This window comes from Oryctolagus cuniculus, chromosome 12, assembly GCF_051225735.1.
Source record: "Oryctolagus cuniculus isolate XC-2025 breed Fujian yellow rabbit chromosome 12, ASM5122573v1, whole genome shotgun sequence".
NCBI classification, from domain to species: Eukaryota; Metazoa; Chordata; class Mammalia; order Lagomorpha; family Leporidae; genus Oryctolagus; species Oryctolagus cuniculus.
Window position 1 is genome coordinate 104017205 of NC_142878.1, and position 15849 is coordinate 104033053.

Genomic DNA, 15849 nt, shown 5'->3' on the forward strand with positions numbered 1-15849 from the left:
GGCTTCAGCTACGTCCATCATTTCCTGCTCAAAAGCCTGCAATGGCTCCCCACTGCCCCCTGGATAAAAAAGGAAGCTCCTCCCTGCACAGCCAAGGCCTTCCTGTGCCCCCTCCCGGCCTCGTCTCTCTCAACCGTCATGCTGTCGTCCCTGGGCCTAGAACCGGCTGTGGGGCACCTGCGTGGCCTTTTCTCACCTGCAGGTCTGCACTGAGCCCTACTCGCCTGCTCTCTCGCTCTCCCTTCCGTCTTCCTGTTAACCTCTGCCTTCCCCTGAGAGTTCAGTAGATCTGGTCCACAGCCCGGGACCGCGTCCCCGCATGGGTAAACAGACGGAAGGGGCCACGTCTCAGACCTGCTGATTTCACTGAAGGGTGTCTCTGTGCCAACCAGGGCAGAAATGTAATTCCCGACTGCCTATCACTGCTACCCACGTGAAACAAAGCAGGTGCCTTCCTCCTGGGGCTTGTTTGGAAGGAGAGAATTGCTGTCGCGTATGGAGTGACAGGATGACGAAGATTCTGTATATCCTATGAGGTTTTATCCTCCTGATAGGTCCCTCCCGAGATAACCCATTTCACAGATGCAGAAACTGTGCACTGGCCTGCACTTCCACCTCCTCGGAGGTGTGGCCCAGATTCAAATCCAGGCCAACAGGTGCCAGATCTTAAGCCAGGCCCCTTCCAGTTCCAGCTCCCATTCATTCATAAAGCGGCCTCTGGGTTTATGTCACAATGGAGTGGAAGCCCGTTCAGTGTTGGCTAACAATGGAAGCCTGCAGTGCCAAGATATCAATGCTGTCATCTTTGGCTGCTTGCATTTCCCGCTTGCGTTTCCCTTCCAAAAGGAGCAGCCCCTGGGCTGTCCAGCATGCACTCTGGAACCCAGAGCAGCCTTCGCTTGCACAGGGAATCTGTCCAGCTGGTACAACTGCTGTGCTCTGAGCCAACGCGAGGCTCTGGCCCGCCCTGGCCCTTTCCCTCGCTCTCAGGAGCTGAAGGGAGGAGCTGCTCCATGCGCAGGCAGCCTCAGGGCAAGCAGCCTTGATTTGCCATGGAGTTGAGATCTGACTCAGCCTGCCACAAGGTGTGGTTCCTGCAAAGGAAGCAGCTTCCTGTTGGGGCTGCTCTGTGCGCAACACCAATGGCAGGCATGAGGCTAGCACCACACACGCTGGACCATATCCCAAGGGTCCCTTCTTGAGCATTTGGGTAGAGACTCTTAGCTCAATCTTGAAAAAATGAAACCATCTGTCAAACCCCAAGGCCTGATAGGAATTCTTTGCTACAGACAGGAGAATCAACACGAACAACCCATGGAGGAAGGGCTCTTACTCATCTTATAGATGCTCATTAATACTTGGGCAGTGGTTGACTGACTGAATGAGCTCAGGTACACACAGACCTTTTGTGTTTTAGGAATAAGCTATGCTTGTACTTAAAAAGGCAGGATCCCTTTAAGAACAAGCCCCAGATGCCGGTGCAGGTGGACGTGATGGGCGGTACCTGAAACCCAGGTGCAGGAAGTGCTTGCTCCCCAGTTTGGTCATCGCCTTCCGGGCCGTGTCGTCCAGGTTTCGGGAACCCTCGTCATTCACCGCCACCGAGAGGATCCTGCCGTCGGGCACCGCGTTCAAGTACTGAACCAGGCGCTCGCTCTCTTTCTTGGATCTGTAGGTGTCGAACCTAGAAAGGTCAGGGAGAGGGAGGACTTGAGGATTCTCAAGACAGAGCAGTCCAAGCACGCATCCGTGATGTGACAGCCAGCGGTGCCACCAAGGCTTAGACTTGAAAGAGCAAATCACTTGACTTATCTTGCACACCACACCCACGACACCCAAGAAGAAAGGACCCAAGCAGGGTGATTGTTCTGTGGACAAAATCCCAAAGAATTTTTTTTTTTTTTTTTTGACAGACAGAGTGGACAGTGAGAGAGAGAGAGAGACAGAGAGAAAGGTCTTCCTTTTCTGCCGTTGGTTCACCCTCCAATGGCCACCGCGGCCGGGGCACCGTGCTGATCCGAAGCCAGGAGCCAGGTGCTTCTCCTGGTCTCCCATGGGGTGCAGGGCCCAAGCACTTGGGCCATCCTCCTCTGCACTCCCGGGCCACAGCAGAGAGCTGGCCTGGAAGAGGGGCAACCGGGACAGAATCCGGCGCCCTGACCGGGACTAGAACCTGGTGTGCCAGCGCCACAAGGTAGAGGATTAGCCTATTGAGCCACGGCGCCGGCCAAAATCCCAAAGAATTTTAAGGTGCAGGGTGCCGAGCGGGTCACCCACGTGGGGCCTTCTCATGTTCGCCTTTCATCCTGGAGGCTGTGGATTGCGCCCAGCACCAGAGCCTGACTTTGGGAGAGAGCTCAGATACCTAGAGTGGCAGGGAATTTGATCTCTGGTGCAGACTGAAAGCACTCTCCCCAGATTCCTGGAAGTCAACAGAGACTATCCCGACTCAAGGCTCTGGTTCCTGCAGCAGCCAGTAGGATCATTCCAGGGGCTGGCGCTGTGGTGCAGCAGGTTAAGGCCCTAGCCTGAAGCACAGGCATCCCATATGGGTGCCGGTTCTAGTCCTGGCTGCTCCTCTTCCAATCCAGATCTCTGCTACGGCCTGGGAGAGCAGTGGAAAATGGCCCAAGTCCTTGGGCCCCTGCACCCATGTGGGAGACCTAGAAGAAGCTCCTGGCTCCTGGATTTGGATCGGCGCAGCTCTGACTGTGGCGGCCATCTGGGGAGTGAACCAGCGGATAGAAGACCACTCTGTCTCTGCCTTTCTCTGTAACTTGTAACTCCCTCTTTCAAATAAATAAAATAAATATTAAAAAAAGAATCATTTCAATGTCACCTCTGAATTGATAGCAGCAGGGACATAATCTCTGGCCTTTGGAAGCACTGTTGCATTCCTGTTATGTTCCTGTTTATCTTTTAAAGAAATCAGTATTGTGGTACAGGGTGTTAAGCCTCTGTTTGCAATGCTAGAGTCCTACATCAGAGCACTAGTTCCAGTCATGGCTGCTCTGCTTCTGATCCAGCTCCCTGCTAATGTGCCTGGGAAGGCAGCAGATGATAGGCCAAGTGCTTGGGCCCCTGCTACCATGTGGGAGACCCAGATGGAATTCCTGGCCTTAGCTTTGGCCTGGCCTAGCCCTGGCTGTTGCAGCCACTTGGGAAGTGAACCTGAGGATGGAAGATGGAAGATTTCTCTCTCTCTCTCACTCTCTCTCTCAACACCCTCCCCCCGCCCATTGCTCTGCCTTTCAAATAAATAAATAAATCTTTAAAAAGACCACTTATCGTATACCCTCTTAAATTTAAATGACAGGATAAAAATCAAAATGGACAAGGACATCCCAACATCATCCATGTAAAATACTAGGAATCATGCCCTTTTTCCCTCACTGGTCAGAACTGACAAAGGAAAGATACATTTGTCATGATCCTGATTCTCATGTAAGTACAAAGACGTTGTGCAATTACAGTGGAAATTGCAAAAGAATTTGTCTTGCAACTTAATAAGCCAAACAATTCTAAGATGAATCCAGAAAAATAAGCCAGCATGAATGGCCAAGGAGGTTTTGAGCAAGACAAGGAAAATAAGGGTGGTACCAGAGGCGGCTGAATGGGTTCTGCTGAGGCCCCCAGCTGCTTTTTCGCTGTTTGCATAACTTGGTCCAACCCCCCTCGGCCTCCTCAACCTCCCATGGTCCTCCCAGGGACTGTCTGCTGCAAGCCTGGCCCTTCTCAGCCCCGGGGGACCACGGCACACCCCACTCCTGTGCTTGCTCTTCGTCGCCACCTCTCTCTGCCTCATCAAATGCTGCTGCCTCTCCCAAGGGCCCCCTGCACTCCCACCAGATAGCTGACTTTCCCTGGTGGCTTTAGCCCGTGTTCACGCTTGTGCGTGTGCGTTCATATCCGTCTTCACACATATCCAGCTGGCAGACTCTTTTTTTGTTTTAAGTTGGTTCCCCTCTGGCTTTTTCTCCTTTCTTTTTCTTTTCTTTTCTTTTCTTTTCTTTTCTTTTCTTTTCTTTTCTTTTCTTTTCTTTTTTTTTTTTATTTTTTTTTTATTTTTTATTTTTTTATTTTTGACAGGCAGAGTGGACAGTGAGAGAGAGAGAGACAGAGAGAAAGGTCTTCCTTTGCCGTTGGTTCACCCTCCAATGGCCGCCGCTGCAGCCGGCGCACCGCGCTGATCCGATGGCAGGAGCCAGGATCCAGGTGCTTTTCCTGGTCTCCCATGGGGTGCAGGGCCCAAGCACCTGGGCCATCCTCCACTGCACTCCCTGGCCATAGCAGAGAGCTGGCCTGGAAGAGGGGCAACCGGGACAGAATCCGGCGCCCCGACCGGGACTAGAACCCGGTGTGCCGGCGCCGCAAGGTGGAGGATTAGCCTATTGAGCCACGGCGCCGGCTCTTCTTTTCTTTTCTTTTCTTTTCTTTTTTTCTTTTTTTTGTTTGACGGGCAGAGTGAACAGTGAGAGAGACAGAGAGAAAGGTCTTCCTTTTTTGCCATTGGTTCACCCTCCAATGGCCGCCACGGCAGGCGTGCTGCAGCCGGCACACCGCGCTGATCTGAAGGCAGGAGCCAAGTACTTCTCCTGGTCTCCCATGGGGTGCAGGGCCCAAGCACTTGGGCCATCCTCCACTGCATTCCCGGGCCACAGCAGAGAGCTGGCCTGGAAGAGGGGCAACCGGGACAGAATCCAGCGCCCTGACCGGGACTAGAACCCAGTGTGCCGGTGCCGCTAGGTGGAGGATTAGCCTAGTGAGCTGCGGCGCCAGCTTCTTTTTCTTTTTACAAAGTTTTATTTGTTGATTTGGGAGGGAAGAGGACGAGACAGAAATAGATACACAGAGAGAGTGCTTCCATCCCTGGTTCATTTTCCAGATGCCTGCAAAGGCTGGGATTGGGCTGGAGCTGAGGCTGAAACTGGGAGTCAGGAGCAGGGAATGTTATCCAGGTCTCCCACATGGGTGCAGGGATACCCACTTGAGCCGTCCCCACTGCCTTTCAGGGTCTGCGTTAGCAAGGAGCTGGAGCCAGCAGCCAGAGGTGAGCGTCAAACCCAAGTACTTCTGCATGGGAGGTGAGCACCCCACCCCCCTAGGCTAGACGCTTGCTCCCAGGGGTTGGATTCTTGAGGTCTCCAGCATCTACTTTTAGCAGAGGAGATCTGGCCCGCAGGCATTCTGCCTCCATTAGCTCTCCAGACAACACCTCCAGTTCAAGAAGGATCAGGCTTCCTGTGGGACAGCTGCAAGGCACGGTGCTGCCGCCACGCAAGAGGCGGCACCAGGAGACTGTCTCCTCCCTCACTCCATGTCAATCATGCTCATTCCAGCTTTAGCCACGCCCATGGCAGGCTTCACCTGTGGGCTTGGGCTTGCCCAGTGCCAGGCCAAGGCAGATGGCTGTCACCAGGGAACCCAAGAGGGCGATGTAGTAGTAGCTCCAACCCACACCAACCTGTGACTCAGCAAATTCCATACTGCTGAGTCACAGTGCTTCGTTATATAATATGGGTAACAGAACCCATTTCACAGATGTTTAAATTTCTTATGAGAGAGAGAGAGAATGAGAATGGCTTGGCCGGGCCAAAGCTGGGAGCCAGAAACTCATCACAGGTCTCCCTCATGGGTGCCAGGGACCCCAGGACTTGAGTCGTCCTCACTGCTCCCAAGCATTGGTGGGAAGCTGGAGACAGGAGCTGGAGCTGGTGTTGAACCCAGGTCTCCAATGTGGGACACGGGCATCTTAACCGAGGTCTCAGCCACTGGGCTAAATGCCCATCCTTGCATGGGAAGGCGTCGGCACCACAGCTGCTTCTCTGCCACTCATGCCCGGCTCCTGCGTGGTCCAAGTCCCTCGCTCATCAGCACCGCGATAGCTCTTCCTGCGTCCATCCAAGCCCAGCTGTGTCCTTCCTGGGGGGTCAGTATGAGAACCATGGGGACCGGCGCCGCGGCTCACTAGGCTAATCCTCTGCCTTGAGGCGCCGGCACACCGGGTTCTAGTCCCGATCGGGGCTCCGGATTCTGTCCCGGTTGCCCCTCTTCCAGGCCAGCTCTCTGCTGTGGCCCGGGAGTGCAGTGGAGGATGGCCCAAGTGCTTGGGCCCTGCACCCCATGGGAGACCAGGAGAAGCACCTGGCTCCTGCCATCGGATCAGCGCAGTGCGCCGGCCACGGCGGCCATTGGAGGGTGAACCAATGGCAAAGGAAGACCTTTCTCTCTGTCTCTCTCTCTCACTGTCCACTCTGTCTGTCAAAAAAAAAAAAAAAAAAAGGAGAACCATGGGGAGGCCAACAGGCAGGTGCAGCCCCTGCGGAATCTGCCAGTTGATGGGGAGAGACAGAGTGGGAGGGTGCGGGAGACCCGCTGTCTGCTTTCCCGTCTCTCTCCAGTTCCCCAGCGTCTGTCTCCATTGCTTCCACCAGAGCCCTCAGCACTGCTGTCTCTGGCCCAGGGCAGGGCTGCCTGGCCACCTCCAGTGTCTTCACTTCTGCCCTCCAGCCACAGTGTTCTTCTGAGTCCGATCCTGATCTCCTTAAGCCCTGGAGTGGCTGCTTCTTATCATGGCCTCCAAGCTCCCTCCCTTGCCTCTGCCTGTAGCCCTGACGTTATCACGTGATTTTGCACCCCTTTGCACGGGCTGCTCTTAGTCATGAACCCTCTTCCCTGCCACATCCTCACCTTGTACTTCTCAGCTCAACCGTTGCTTCCTCTCCCCAGACCACTCTGATCACCTGCTCCAAAGTGGTCTCTAATTATTTTCAGCTGTTCCATCATCGCCTCCCTACCTCATTATCCATCACCACACTCTAACACCATGGTGTGGAGCTGTGGCGTAGCAGGTGAAGTTGCTGTCTGCAGCACTGGCATCCCATACAGGTGCCGGTTCAAGTCCTGGCTGCTCCACTTCCAATCCCGCTCCCTGCTAATGCGCCTGGGAAAGCAGCAGAAGACGGCCCAAGTGCTTGGCCCCCTGCACCCACATGGGAGACCCAGATGAAGCTCCTGGTTTTGGCTTGGCTCAGCCTTGGCCATTGCAACCACTTGGGGAGTGAACCAGTGGGAGGAAGATCTCTCTCTGTCTCTCTCACTCTTTCTGTTAGATAAATCTTTTTAAAAGATAAATAAAACCATGCTCTGTGTGTGTGTGTGTGCGTGTGTTTGCCTGATTATTCCTGTTAAACTCAGCCTCACTGGGCCAATGTCCAGGGAAAGATACAAATTCCTCAAGGGCAGGGATTTCCCTGTGTCTGGGTCTCTGCCATGTGCCCGGCACCTAGCATAGTGCCCTGGGCCACGCGCCCAGCAAGCGCGCGCTGAATGAAGGGGTGTATGCTGGAGGGAAGGCGAGCCTTACCGGTCGGAGTGAACAACGGTGGCTGATTTGGGGTCGATGACATGCACGATGACCCCACGGTGGCCCCAGCTCCTTTCAAAAAAATAGCCTCCCTCCTGCATGCCCCCGGGGTGGAGGGTCTTGTTCAGAAACGTCCAGGAGAGCTTTTTCTGCCCGTGCAACTCCAGGGTGCCTCCTCTGTCCACGCCGATGTACTTCAGGCCAAAGTAAGGATCTGGCTCCACATCGTCATCAGCCCTGCGGGAGAAAAAGAGCTGTGGATGGGCACCTGTGCAGAGGGGAAGACGCCCATCTCTCACATCCCAGTGCCGGGATTTGAGTCTCGGCTCTGCTTCCAATCCCAGTCCCCTGCTAACACACACCCTGGGAGGAGCAGGCGATGGCTCCAGGACTTTGGTCCCTGTCTCTCATACGAGAGACCCAGATGGAGTTCCAGGTTTCTGGCTTCAGCCTGGCCCAGCCTTGATTGTTGTATGTATTTAGGGAGTGAACCAATGGATGGATGATCTCTCTCTCTCTCATCTTGCAAGTAAAATGAAAATAAATATATAAACTTTTTTTTTTTAATTTTTGACAGGCAGAGTGGACAGTGAGAGAGAGAGAGAGAGAGAGAGAGAAAGGTCTTCCCTTACCATCGGTTCACCTCCCAATGGCTGCTGCGGCCGGCATGCTGCGGCCGGCGCACCGCGCTGATCCAAAGGCAGGAGCCAGGTGCTTCTCCTGGTCTCCCATGGGGTGCAGGGCCCAAGCACCTGGGCCATCCTCCACTGCACTCCCTGGCCACAGCAGAGAGCTGGCCTGGAAGAGGGGCAACCGGGACAGAATCCTGCGCCCCGACTGGGACTAGAACCCGGTGTGCCAGCGCCGCAGGTGGAGGATTAGCCTAGTGAGCCGTGGCACCGGCCAGCTATCACTTCTTAAAAGTCTCCACTGCATGGAGCTTGCCTGTACCTTGTGCATTACATCCTGCATGGGTATGTGACTGGCAGGCAGCTGAAATGCTGGCAGGGAGTCCAGCGTAAACTGGCCACCTAGGCTGTGATCAGTGCGATGTCTCATGGACGCTCCAGCTCATCTGGATAAACACATCTTTTTTTGTTTTGTTTTGTTTTGTTTTTGTTTGTTTGTTTGTTTTTTGATAGGCAGAGTTAGACAGTGAGAGAGAGAGAGAGAGAGAGAAAGGTCTTCTTTCCATTGGTTCACCCCCAAAATGGCCGCTACAGCTGGCGTGCTGCAGCCGGCACCCTGAGTCAATCCGAAGCCAGGAGCCAGGTGCTTCCTCCTGGTCTCCCATGGGGTGCAGGGCCCAAGCACTTGGGCCATCCTCCACTGCCTTCCCAGGCCACAGCAGAGAGCTGGACTGGAAGAGGAGCAACCAGGATAGAATCTGGCGCCCCGACCAGGACTAGAACCCGGTGTGCCGGCGCCGCAAGGCGGAGGATTAGCTTATTGAGCCGCGGCGCCAACAACACATCTGTCTTGTTCATGATCACAATCTGGGGGCCGGCATTGTGGCTCAGTGGGTTAAGCCGTTACATGTGACGCCAGCATCCTGCATCAGAGCGCCAGTTCAAGTCTTGGCTGCTCCGTTTCTGATCCAGCTCCCTACTAATGGCTAATGGGAAAGCAGCAGAGGGTGACCGAAGTGTTTGGCCCTCTGCACCTGCATGGGAAACCAGGATGGAATCCCAGGCTCCTGGCTTCAACCCGGCCCAGCCTGGTTTGGTCGTTATGACCACTTGGAGTGTGAACCAGCAGATGGAAGATCTCTCTCTCTCTCTTTCTCTCTCTCCCTGTGTTTGCCTTATTACTAAATAGATGAATATTTAAAAAGACAAGACAATCCAGCAGGAGCGAATGTTGATTGCTGCCGGTCCCCCACCTCTCGCTCTCCCTGGGAAAGCCCCACCCTGTGAGCTCCAGGAGCCCCAGGGTGCCCGCCTGCCTGGTCCCCCTACCTTCCATACAAGACGATGCTAAAGTTGCCCTGGAATGGGCAGAGGGCGCTCCCAGCATGCAGCTCCCCGCCGCTGTCAATCAGGATGTGCCTGGTCCGCAGCACAATGGGCTCCTCGTGGTCCTTGATGACCAGCTTGCCTGGGGAGGAGGGGACGGAGTCGGGTCAAGGGCGAGGTTGTAGCAGGGTCAAGGTCAGGCTCTCTGAGCAACTCCTCATCCCATCCAGGTGGGTTACGAGGCACATCTCCCAACCACTTCTACGCTGGCTGTGCCTACAAGTCCTCTGCTCTCTGCTTGGCACCGGGCACCCGACTGGTTTGCTGCCATCCCTGAACCCTCTGCGCTCGATGGCCAGGCCTCTGAGAGGGGGGACAAGCAGGGCTACCGCGAGAAGCGCTGGGGAGTTTTCTCTATAGAGACAGGACCCTCTGACAAGCCGCTCCTCAGTGCCACCTCAGACATGGCCGTGAACCCCAGCCCCTGACGTCTAGCCTGTCAATCCAGAGTCACGGCAACCTGCCTCTCTTCTGCAAGGCACTGGGGTGGGGGTGGGGAGGAGGCGGGGGGGCTGCTCACCTCCCTCTGAGATGCGGATGGAGTGGACGGTGGCCGAGGAGGTGAGCAGCAGCATCCTGCCCTGGCCGATGTGCACCTCGTGGTCTTCGTCATGGCCCGGGTTCCAGGGCTGCAGCTCCGGGTTCTGGTCGGGGCACTCGGCCACCACTGCCAAGGTCAAAGAGAAGTCACCACTCCCACCCACAAGCATCACCACGCAAAGATTGCCGCAGCCCTGGGAGAGAGCCCTGCTATGGAGGCCGGGCCCTGGAGTCCAGCCCATGTCCTCACAAGCTCGTCATGTTTCTGTGAACAAGTCACTTCTTCCCCTTTCTGGGTCAAGTTCCCCATTCACAAAATGAAGGGTAGACCAGATGACCATTCAGCCCATTCTAAGATGAAATGTTATGCCATGGTTTACCCAGATTACTTGGATTCCAAGACACTCTGTCACCTGGAAGGTGGTTCTTGAAGAGTTAACCAAATTCTTTTGCTTTCTGCAAATGAGAATTTGACCTCTGGCTAATTTTCTAAGTCTGTTCCCCCGGAAACCTGAGAAAGATGGTAGAATATAAATTCCGTCACCAAGCAACGCTGCTTGTAACGAGAGATCCCTGATGGGTAAATGGTCCAAACTGGGAGGAGCCAGAAATATGCTTACATTTGGCACGGCTGTCATGCTGCAGGCTTCCCTGTGGGCTGTTACTCTTGCCACCGGGTGTGTCCCGGTGAGGACCCCCAAGAGCTATGGTAAGAGGTGGTGGCTTGGGGCTGGTGTTGCGGTGCCACGGGTTAAGCCACCACTTGCGACACTGGCATCCTATGCGAGTGCCGGTTCAAATCCCGGCTGTTCTGCTTCTGATCCAGCTCCCTTAATGCACCTGGGAAAGCAGCAGAAGATGGGCCAAGTGCTTGGGCCCCTGCACCCACATGGGAGACCTGGATGGAGCTCCGACTTCTGGCTTGGCCTGACCCAGTCTCTGCTGTTGCAGTCGTTCGTGGAGTAAACCAATGGATAAAAGAGCTCTCCCCCTCCCCACCTTTCAAATACATAAAATAAACTTTTTTTTTTTTAATAAAGAAGTGATGGCTCCAGTGGGGCAGGGGCTCATAAGTCAGAAAAGCCCCCACAGTCTTATTTCTTGCAACCCGAGTTGTCACCTATCGGGAGAACCAGGAAGAAGACCCTGTGGACAGTGGTGCTGTTTGCTGTCAGGGCATCCAAAGGATGACACTGCTTGGATGCAGTGGGCAGCTCCCATGCTCAGATGCGCTGGGAGGGGTCTCTACTCCATGGGGTCCCCTGGTTGTGAGCCTGCACTGTGCCGTGGAGGGTGCCGGGAGCAGGCTGACACTGTCCCGGATACTGGAAGAAACTCCTCGGAAAGAAAGGAGAGGCAGGAAGATGCAATGGGCAAAGCAAGATGGGAGAAGCCTGGCTCAGGGAACAAGCCCCAAGCCCCTCCCGTTCCCTGTGACCAGAAGGCTGTGTGCCCTGTGCGGCGGTGGGGGAGAGGGAGGCAGGTGGGGCTGGGCAGGTGATGGGGTGCACAGACGCTGGGGTAGGTTCTGGAAGGAAGGGAGGCAAGCTCAGGCCCCGAGGAGGGGACCCAGGAGGCCACGTCTCTGGAGCCAGGTGGGTGCAGTGGGCCTCTCCACAGCCACACACAGCGAGGGTGGCACTGGGCTCAGTACTGCAGGCCAATGCTGAAGCCATCTGACTTGTCTTCTGCTGTTTTGGGGGCAACGGCGTCTGTCCCGTTCTTACGTATCTCGAGGAGAGCCAGAGGAGCTGCCCCTGTGTCTGCACCTGGCAGAGACCCCTGCCCCCAGTGGGTCTTCCTTGCCCACCCACAGGCGGCGATGGGCCTTTGCCTTCTCTGCCAAGCACAGGGTGGGCGCTCAGTGTGTGGTTGCTGATCCCACCCATCATCTCTCTCCAGGCCCAGAACCCTGGCAACCTTCCTTCAGGCTCCGCCTACCTCGGTACAGGCCCAGCCTTGTCTGTCTTTCCTTAAGAGGGGAGTTCCGGGGGCAGGTGTTTGGTCCAGCACCTTACCCTGGAGTACTGGGTTGAAATCCTGGCTCTGACTCCTGATTCCAGAAGCTCCTTGGAATTTCTTCTCCTTTTTTTTTTTTTTTTTTTTTTTTTTTTGACAGAGTGGACAGTGAGAGAGAGAGAGACAGAGAGAAAGGCCTTCCTTTGCCGTTGGTTCACCCTCCAATGGCCGCCGCGGCCAGCGCACTGCAGCCGGTGCACTGTGCTGATCCGAAGGCAGGAGCCAGGTGCTTTTCCTGGTCTCCCATGGGGTGCAGGGCCCAAGGACCTGGGCCATCCTCCACTGCACTCCCGGGCCACACCAGAGAGCTGGCCTGGAAGAGGGGCAACCGGGACAGAATCCAGCCCCCCGACCGGGACTAGAACTCCGTGTGCTGGCGCTGCAAGGTGGAGGATTAGCCTATTGAGCCACGGCGCTGGTCTCATCTCCTTGGAATTTCTAATGCTGACCCTGGGAGGCTCAAGTAGTTGGCTCCATGCCCCTCATGTCGAAGACCCAGACTGAGGTCCTGGCTCCGGGCTTCAGCCTCCACCGCAGGCTGCCGCAGGTGTTTGGGTGGGCAGTGAGCTACTGGATGAGAGCTCTCTCTGCCTCTGTGTCTGTGTATCTCTCTCCCTCTGTCGCTCTGCTACTCAAGTAAATAAAAAATTATTTAAAAAGGAGAAGGGAATGCCACACTTCTTGGGGATTCAACAAAGTGGCTCTCCCAGCTGCTGTCACCTGCAGTGACCCTCAGATGACACCGTGGGGTGTGCTCATTGGTGGCCTTGATGCAGTCGCTGCTAGGGTGGGTGCCTGAGGCTCGGGGCATTGGAGCCCACCCCTGGGCTTCTCTCCAGATAGGTCCAGGGCGTGGCTGCCTTGCTCTTAGGCCTGGATGTGAGTACCGGTCACCAGGAGGTGACTCCCAGCCGCATGGGGTTCATGTGTGGCCAACGAGAGAGCTCCCCCCATCCAGGCAAGGGCCACCAGCAGGCTGGGAGGAGTCGCCCTAACTCCAGTCTCACAACCGTCAGCTCGCACGGCCTGCACTGGCCAGGGCCATCTGGCCTGCCCCTCTTAGTTTCTGAGCGTGTGCCTTGGTGCCGCACTTTGCACTTGGACTTGGAAGTGGTGGCTCTGCCTCTGCAGGAGCACAGGCTCCCGGGGCTGCCGAGCTGTTGCCATGGCAACCACCCCGCCTTTCCCAGGAGGGGCCTGGGAAGGAACAGGGCCTGACTACTACCTGGAGCGTGAATGGCGAGGGTTGGGTTCTGCCTGGAGCAGAGGGAAGCAGAGGCACGGCCTCCTTTCCAAATGTGTCACACACACAGCAAGAGAGGAACCAGGATGCGGGAGGAATGCACCTTGGGCAGGTGGGCCTCTAGGACGGGCTTCCTACAAAGTTAAGCCCAACCCTGTTCCCAGCACAGCCACTGCCCCCTTCATGTCAGTTAACGCCATGGATGCCGGAAAGACCCGCAGACAAATTCAGGCCATGCTGTCACTTACTGCATAGAAATTTAGAATACTGACTGCTTGCTATGTGCCCAAGGGTCAAAAAGATTCTTACAGGGGCTGGTGTTGTGGTACAGCATCCCAAATGAGTGCCGGTTCGAGTCCCAGCAGCTCCACTTCCGATCCAGCTCTCTGCTATGGCCTGGGAAAGCAGTAGAAGATGGCCCAAGTCCTTGGGCTCCTGCACCCACAAGAGAGACCTGGAAGAAGCTCCTGGCTCCTCCTGGCTTCGGATCAGCTCAGCTCTGGCCATTGTGGCCATTTGGGGAGTGAACCAGTGGATGGAAGATTCTCTCTCTCTCTTTCTCCTCTCTTTCTCTCTCTCTCTCTGCTTCTTTCTCTCTCTGCCTCTCTGTAACTCTGCATTTCAAATAAATATTTTAAAAAATCTTAGAGACAACAAAGAATGAATGAAATCTGAATTAAATCTAGAAATTAGGGAGCTTTACAGGGCCAGAGCTGTGGCACAGCGGGTTAACGCCCTGGCCTGAAGCACCGGCATCCCATATAGGTGTAGGTTCTAGTCCCAGTTTCTCCACTTCTGATCCAGCTCTCTGCTATGGCCTGGGAAAGCAGTAGAAGATGGCCCAAGTCCTTGGGCCCCTGCACCCATGAGGGAGACCTGGAAGAAGCTCCTGGCTCCTGACTTCGGCTCGGCACAGCTCCGGCTGTTGCGGCCAATTGGGGAGTGAACCATCGGATGGAAGACCTCTTTCTGCCTCTCCTCTCTCTGTGTAACTCTGATTTTCAAATAAATAAAATAAATCTTAAAAAAAAGAAACTAGGGAGCTTTGGGGAGTGAGCACGTGGAGTGACTGTTAAGACGCTGCTTGGGTGCCCGCATCCCACACTCCACTTCCTGAGTTTGAGTCCCGGCTCCACTTCCAAGTCCAACTTCCTGCTAGTGAGCACCCTGGAGGGCAAGCGGGGGAGGGCTCAAGTATTTGGGCCCCTGCCCCACAACGCGGGAGACCTGGATGGGGCTCCTGGTCCCTGGCTTTGGCCTGGCCCAACCTTGGCTGTTGTGGGTATTTGGGGAGTGAACCAGCAAATGGGAGATCTCTGTCTTTCTCTTTCTGTCTCTGTGCCTTTTAGAATAAAATGAATGAATAAATATATAAGTAAAAATTAAAAGGTTGAAAAAAAATAAAGAACTATTACATAAGACTCTAGATTTCTGACTTCCCTTAAAAATTCCAAAGACCCTGCGATGGCAGGGGACCCTCCTTCCCACGTGACAACTATTAGTCCAGACTGCAAAGCAGGGGTCCCTCGGCTCCCCAGGTGCCCACAGCCGCTCCTGGCCGGCCTCATCCGTGTGCGTCAGGCACTTAGCTTCTGTTGTCCCTGGGCTTGGACCCCTGATTCAAGCCCCTGCACTTTGCAGGTGACAAGACTGAACCCCAAAAAGGAGAATGGCCCGGGATCAAGGGGCCCAGTGGGCAGGGGCCACAGCCCAGCCTCCCCGCAGCCACGTCCCCCCCACCCCCCCGGCTGCTCCTCTTCCTCCTCCTCCACGCTGTCCGTGCTGAGACACAGGGCTCACCTGTGGATGTGAACCTGGGAAGGTGGACCACGAGGAGCCAGCTGACCGTGAGAGTGGCCCTGAAGAAGTCCCGCCTCCTGGCCACGCCCATCCTTGCAGGGGGCTCTCTGAAACAGACGTACAGGGGACTCAGCCACACCCTGGGGCAGGAGTGACACGGGGACAGGCGGACACACACAGGGGCAGGGCCACACAGGCACCCTCCAGCCAGCCCAGCACACAGCCCCCACCCACAGCGGCCTCAGCTGCCAGCACCCAGGGCTGGGCAGATCGGGGCACGCAAACCCTGCCCTGGGTTCTCAGATACGGAGACGTGGATGGAATCTGATATCCCTGGTGCTCAGTGCTTTCTGCTCCCCCTCCTCCAGAGCGAAGTCTTTTTTTTTTTTTTTTTTTTTTTTAAGAAGCAGAACGACACTCTTCCCGCTAAACAAGAGCCAGGGATCAGATGCCACCAACTACGTCGCTGTGTGACCTCAGCTCATCTACTCAGCCTCTCTGGGCTCTGGGGTCCCCAGCCTGTAAGAGGAAGACTGGTGGACTGGTGGATTTCTCATACTGACCTTATCATTCTGTGCTTCCAAAGCCAGTCTTGGCTAAGAATACTTAAAACCGCAACACGATGCGTGCACAGTATAAACCCTCCACGTGTGACTCACCCAGGAGAAAGTGGGGCCAAGAGAGCTAATCACCCCCCCAATACCCGTGTTTGCCTCCTGCCTCAGTGGTTTTTATCGAAGCCAACGTTCCCCCACCAGCCCCGGGTTCGTTGTGGCCTTAGAATGAAGTCCTGGGAGGCTGGTGCTGTGGTATAGTGGGTTAGGCTGCCTTCTGTAGCACCGGCATCCCATGTGGGCGCCAGTTCA

The 15849-nt window shown here is 55.4% G+C and overlaps 1 protein-coding gene across 1 annotated transcript in view; it reads right to left on the reverse strand.

Annotated features, from left to right (window-relative positions):
- Positions 1 to 15849, reverse strand: part of CEMIP (cell migration inducing hyaluronidase 1) — a 153888-nt gene that overhangs the window by 53225 nt on the left and 84814 nt on the right. Inside the window, exons 2-6 of the mRNA XM_002721460.6 lie at positions 14984 to 15090; positions 9902 to 10048; positions 9325 to 9463; positions 7367 to 7603; positions 1505 to 1684 (exon numbers count right to left, since the gene is read on the reverse strand). Of these exons, the coding sequence (XP_002721506.3) occupies positions 1505 to 1684; positions 7367 to 7603; positions 9325 to 9463; positions 9902 to 10048; positions 14984 to 15074 (794 nt within the window). The 5' untranslated portion in view covers positions 15075 to 15090. The remainder of the gene's footprint in view (positions 1 to 1504; positions 1685 to 7366; positions 7604 to 9324; positions 9464 to 9901; positions 10049 to 14983; positions 15091 to 15849) is intronic.